Here is a 6,000-nt window from a genome sequence, read left to right as displayed (position 1 = left end):
ATTTTCAAAAAGTTATCGTGGATTTCTATCGAACGTTGACCGCAAAAATTAGGACCAGTCCAAGTAGTTACTCCGTGTAGTGTCCTGAAATTAGTATAATTCCAAACATATTAATCCCTCATGCCAATGTTTCCGGAAAGGAGCTGAGATTTCAAAGAATCCAACATAGGCAATGAATCTTGAAGCACATCCCACTTCCAACCTAAATTATCATTCCAAAACGCCTATCAGGTAGCGTTTTTGCTATCCTATCAATAGGAACAATTGCTTGATTGAATAAAGGGCCTATAGGAAGTCATGAGTCCATCCAAAAATTAGGCCTTGTCTCACCACATCAAGACTACTTTAATACCCCTCCAAATATAAGAACCCGAAATAGTTGGTACTCTCATCCAAGAAAAATAGCCACCAAAATATTTATTCACAATAGTTCTCCCCCACAAGGAATCAGGAGATCGCCATAACCTCCATCTAAATTTCCCCAACAGTGTATGATTCATCAAACTAGGCTTTCGGATTCTCAATCCACCATTAGCTTTGGATTCTTGAATAGTTTGCTAATTAACAAGATGAATGCAATTGCCTCCATGAATACCTTTCCAAATAAAGTCTCTACAGATCTTGTCAATAGCATTGTATTTTAGGAAAAAGATAAGTTTGCATCGTGTAAACATGAATAGCAGCAAGAACAGATTGAACTAATGTCACCCTTCCAACAATTGAAAGCGAAGTTGTTGCTCAGATGCTTCCGCAAAGAGCACCGTATCATCAGCAAAGAACAGACATAAAAGTAGCGGTCCCTATCTAGATAAAGGAAGCAGATGCCAAAAACTACCAGCCATAGATTTTCTAATCTCTTGTGCCAATACTTCAATACACAATACAAAAAGATACAGGATGTAGAATCACCCTGTCGAACCCCTAGCGAAGGCTTAAAAGATTGGAGTTACTCTCCATTCCAAATTACAGACATAAAAGATGAATTCAAACAGTTCATAAATATGGAGATCCACACCTCTGAGAATGCCAATATCCTGGAGAACCCATTTAATAAAGTCCCAATTCAGGTGATCACATGCTTTTTCCAGATTTATCTTGAAAGCCATAAAGCTATATATTTCCAGACTTAGATTGACGCATGGAATGAAGAGTCTCCTAAAAGAGCATAATTTTATCCGTTATTTGCCTCCCTAGTACAAAGTTGCACTGGTCGGGTCCGGTCAAACTAGGGAGCACACTCTTTAGTCAATTGACTAAAGTCTTAGTAATTACCTTATATAAAACATTACAAAGACTAATCACGTGAAATAATCTTAGGTATTAACACAAGTAATGTCTAATTGATCACATATGGCATCAGTTGGCCCTACAACCCAAGTTTAGTAACATCCTCCCCAACAACCATTTCTTCTGATACAACGCAGCAGGAAACCCATCCATGCCTGGCGCCTTTTTAGGTCCTATAGCAAAAAGGGTTGCCTTCACCTCTTCCATAACAAAAGGCCTATTAAGGAAAGAGAACATATCAGTAGACAATCGTGAACTCGTACCTGACATATGAGCCACACCCTCCGCCTTATACAGCTTATTAAAAAATCATATACCATATCCTTCAAACAAATCTCATCAAAAACTCAGTCACCCATCTCATTTCTAAGCCTTTGCACAAGTAATCTCTTCCTCTTGATCAAAGCAGAAGATTGGTAGAATTTCGTATTACGCTTACCCAAAATAATCCAGTCTTCCTTAGATTTTTAGAACCAAAACAATTCCTCTTGAGCCAAAACCACAACTAACTCCTTGCTCGATTTCTCCTTCAATTTTATCAGATGTGTTCATTGCGCTACATACAATCTCCTTTAAACCCCCTCAATCAAGCTCAGGCCATCTCCAACGCTGCGCCATTCTTCATTTTGGCGTTGGAGATGGCCCTCCAACGCTGCGCCAATATTCAACGCCATTTTAGTAATCGCTACAGTGTCACGCCATATTTGGCGTGACACTGTAGCAGCGCTATTTCTGTTTGTTTTTTTTTTTTTTTTTTAAATTTATAATATAATTTAAAATTTGTTTTTTTTAATTATAATATAATTCAAAATTTATATATATTTTTAATTAAATTTATTTTTTTTCACTCTTATAATTTATTATATTTTTAATTTATTTTATATTTTTATAATTATTAAAATTTAATTTAAATTAATATATTCACAATTATAAATAATATTTATAATAAATTAATTTATTTATAATATATTACATAGAATAATATAAATAAATTAGTCAGGTAACATATATATTAATTCAAAATACAATTATTCACGGTACATTACATATTTAATATTCCGGAAGGTCAGACCCGGATCCAGCAATATCATTGAGATATTGACCATATACATTAGATGCGGATGGCGGTGGTTGTTGTTGACGCTGAGCTCTTTTCTCTGATATTCGAATTTTTTCTTGGCGAAATGTTTCACGAGCAATTGGATCAGAAATAGAATTTAAATCAAGCAATAAAATTTTATTTTCTTCTTTAAATTCCTTTAAGTCCAAAGCTCTACTTTTCATTAGTCTTCCCTTCTCCCTTTCTGCAGTTGCATTCGCCAACGATTCCACAAGCTTTTCATTATCAGCATGTAAGCATTTCAGAGCGGATGAAAAAGATTCGTCAAGTTTTTTCTTCAATTTTGCTTTTTTGACACCAAGAGGTCGATCCGATGATGTATAATCTCCTGCAATATCCTCATTTAAATGGATTGAAAAAGATGATAAGTTTGGAGATGGTACCATAGGTGAGTCAGGAGTAGGATTGTCCGACTCTGAGAACACATAAGAAGAGCTTTGATTTTAAACTATTTTTTTTTTAGAGCTACAATCTTTAAACTTCTCAGCATCTTTCATCATATTCCAACCATGGTCAAGTTTGAATCCTCTTTTGTAGCATGGATTTTGAACTATTATAATTAATGTTTAAGTAATGTTTTTTTATAATTATTATTTAATTAATAATTTTTATAATTAATATGTTTTTTTTATTTATTTATAAAATAATTAAATATTTGAATATTGGATGGAAATATAAAATATATAAATATTTAGAGTGAATATATAAAATTATATGAATTTTTTAAGTGAAATATATAAATAAAATTAAAGTAAAATAAATAATATAATATTAAAAAGAGAGAAGAATATAAATAGAATATTCTTTTTGATGTTAAAATTGGTGCAGAAGGTTGGAGTAAATATTACACCATTTTAGTGCAAAGCACAAAAATGGTGCAAAAAATAGTGCATAGGTTGGAGATGGCCTCACAACCTTTTCTTCTTCAAAAAAATACTTTGTTTCAAGAAGACAAAGCAGCTGCTAATCCATGAATACTGTCCTGAAAAAGAGCCAAAGGATTCCAGCAACCCATAAAGGATTAGCTCTCCATATCCATGTCATTTCCAAACGGATCAGGCAATTACCTGCCCATTGGGCTTAAAAGCATTAGCCCTTCCATGTTGTACACTTTGGGCCTTTTTAGGAATTGGTTCATGCTCCGCACTAATTGAAAGAGTCTCAGACCTCTCCTCTTATCCTTTTTAATTAACATCCAATCCCCAATTACCTGCCCATTAGACTTAGAAGCGTTAGCCCTTCCAATGTTGTATACCTGGGGCCTTTTTAGGAATTGGTTCATGCTCCACATCGATTAAGAGAGCCTCAGACCTTTCCTCTTATCCTTTTTAACCAACATTCAATCCCCAAAATCCCCTAGGTGTCCACAACCTAAACTTTGAAATCAAAGGTATGGTTAAATCAAGTTCCACACAAACTCTAGCATATTTGCCTCTAGTTACTAATTTCACCCAAACAGTCGATGACATCAAAATCTAGCCTTCACGTTCTCACTCATAGAGAGCTCGTTACGGGCAGAAATGTCATCTTCTTCTGACAAACGAAAGGCTTCCATCTCAATGACCCAGAATGATTTTAATGCTTGAACTCATTTTTAATTTAATTTAAAATAATTAAATCAAATTATTTAATATATTTTTATTAATTTTTTATAAATTTATTAATTTTTTTTATAAAATAATATACATGGAACACTGCATTTGATCTCCGTCTTTCATATTTATATTCGTTCATTTGTTATATGTATTTAATTAATTTTAAAAAAATAAACATAAATATTTATTTTTCTCAAAAATATTTAATCTAATATTTATTAAGTTTGTTTTAGCTAAATTTATATTAGATATACTAAAGTATAATTCATCTCAGCGACGTGTCGTTTCATCCTCTCATGATGAATTTCCATTGTTAGAAATATTCATAAAGCAATTTCAGGCGCTGTAGGAACAGAGCCCCTGTTCGTTTGAGGTCCTTGAGACAGTATACCAGCGTACGAAGAAGAAGAAGAAGAAGAAGTATGGGGATCAGATTCATACTAATGGTGAACAAGCAAGGGCAGACGCGTCTAGCCCAATACTATGAGTGGCTCACTCTTGAAGAACGCCGTGCCCTTGAGGGCGAAATCGTCCGCAAATGCCTTGCACGCAACGACCAACAGGTGCTTCTCTCTTCCTATTTACATTTAATTTCACTCCCAACCTTCCATTCTATCCAATTCAATGTATAGACTCCAGATCTCCATTCCCGCAGATCTTAATTCTTCTTCCTCTTCTAATTTTGTTACCCTTTGCTTCCTTTGTATTTTTTTTTTAAACGGAGTTAATTAGCTGGGTTAACATTCTATATGATAGATGCTAAGCAATCCTCGTTAATCTGATTTCAAAATCAATTTAAAAGGAATTTTTGAAGATGTATCTGCATTCCCAGATTGAAAATAACAAATGAATTCCGATAATTAGCTTAAGATTTTGATTTTTCTTGGTTAGGGTTTATAAATTAGAACTTCTCTTGAAAAGCTTTCACGTCATTGATGTTATCATTTTGGATATTCAATGACAGTGTTCCTTTGTCGAGCATCGCAATTACAAAATTGTTTACAGGCGCTACGCTTCATTATTTTTCCTGGTTGGTGTCGACAATGATGAAGTAAGTTTTTTTTTTCTATTTTAAATTAGGATTGCTTTGCTAGCAGAAACAGGAAAGTGGCATGGCATTGAAAACTGCTAATTTTGCTCAGTGTATTTTGCTCCTTTAATTTATAAATCTTTATTTATGTAGAACATTAGTGTAAGACTTCAATCTTGTAGGCAATAAGATTATCATTGATTCTACATGAGATTACTTGAGATATCTTCTTGACATAGCATGAATTGCTTAAGGGAATATTTTAGGAACGTGTGATTCTTAGAGCTAATGGATGGTGTGAGCTATAGACTAGTTATGAGTGTCGTGCTTGGTGCCTTAAGCGTGCTTATCTAAACTTAACCGCTAGTCCATCTTAATGTATTTCTTAATATCTACTTTCCTTGCATTTTACAGAATGAGCTTGCAATTTTGGAATTCATACATCTCTTAGTTGAAACCATGGACCGCCATTTTGGCAATGTGGTAAGTCTTCTCATTTATTCTTGAGTACTAAAGTTTCCTCTCAATTTTCTTCCATGCTGTTACCATTAGTTCATCATTTATTTCTTTTATCCAGTGTGAACTAGACATCATGTTCCATTTAGAAAAGGCGCATTTCATGCTGGAGGAGATGGTCTTGAATGGTTGTGTTGTTGAGACAAGCAAGTCTAATATCCTTGCACCAATACAACTGATGGACAAATCATCATGAAAAAATTTGATTAGGCACTTTTTCATCTGCTCTGGGGTTTGGGATGGGTTTACATTTTCATTTATGTTATAGCCATATGTACAATAAGTGCATAAGTGCATAAAAAATTCTTCCCTTGGTAAATGAAAAACTTGATGTTGCTTGGTTGATTTATACAGTAAGGCCCTCTGCATATTCTAATTCTCTCTTTAACTTGATGAGTTGGCTATTACATTGAATGATTTTATGGCATGCTTAAGAGGAGCAGTAAGGCCCT

General features: G+C 34.0%; 1 protein-coding gene across 1 annotated transcript; it reads left to right on the top strand.

Annotated features, from left to right (window-relative positions):
* The first annotated feature begins 4,331 nt into the window (after positions 1 to 4,331).
* Positions 4,332 to 5,897, top strand: LOC110603844 (AP-4 complex subunit sigma). Its single transcript, XM_021741791.2, has 4 exons — positions 4,332 to 4,565; positions 4,967 to 5,053; positions 5,447 to 5,515; positions 5,610 to 5,897. Exons 1-4 carry the CDS (start codon positions 4,425 to 4,427, stop codon positions 5,742 to 5,744), a joined length of 432 nt encoding a protein of 143 aa, XP_021597483.1. The 5' UTR covers positions 4,332 to 4,424; the 3' UTR covers positions 5,745 to 5,897.
* Positions 5,898 to 6,000: the final 103 nt, after the last annotated feature.

The sequence above is a fragment of the Manihot esculenta genome, chromosome 16 (assembly GCF_001659605.2).
Source record: "Manihot esculenta cultivar AM560-2 chromosome 16, M.esculenta_v8, whole genome shotgun sequence".
Lineage (NCBI taxonomy): Eukaryota > Viridiplantae > Streptophyta > Magnoliopsida > Malpighiales > Euphorbiaceae > Manihot > Manihot esculenta.
Note: the sequence above shows the minus strand (reverse complement) of the source record. Positions and strands in the feature narration are given on the sequence as shown.

Excerpts from the sequence above, each read along its gene's own strand:
- LOC110603844 (XM_021741791.2), top strand. The coding sequence starts at position 4,425 with ATGGGGATCAGATTCATACTAATGGTGAACAAGCAAGGGCAGACGCGT. Across the intron at positions 4,566-4,966 it reads TTGCACGCAACGACCAACAG|TGTTCCTTTGTCGAGCATCG; the intron begins GTGCTTCTCTCT and ends ATTCAATGACAG. Across the intron at positions 5,054-5,446 it reads TTGGTGTCGACAATGATGAA|AATGAGCTTGCAATTTTGGA; the intron begins GTAAGTTTTTTT and ends TGCATTTTACAG.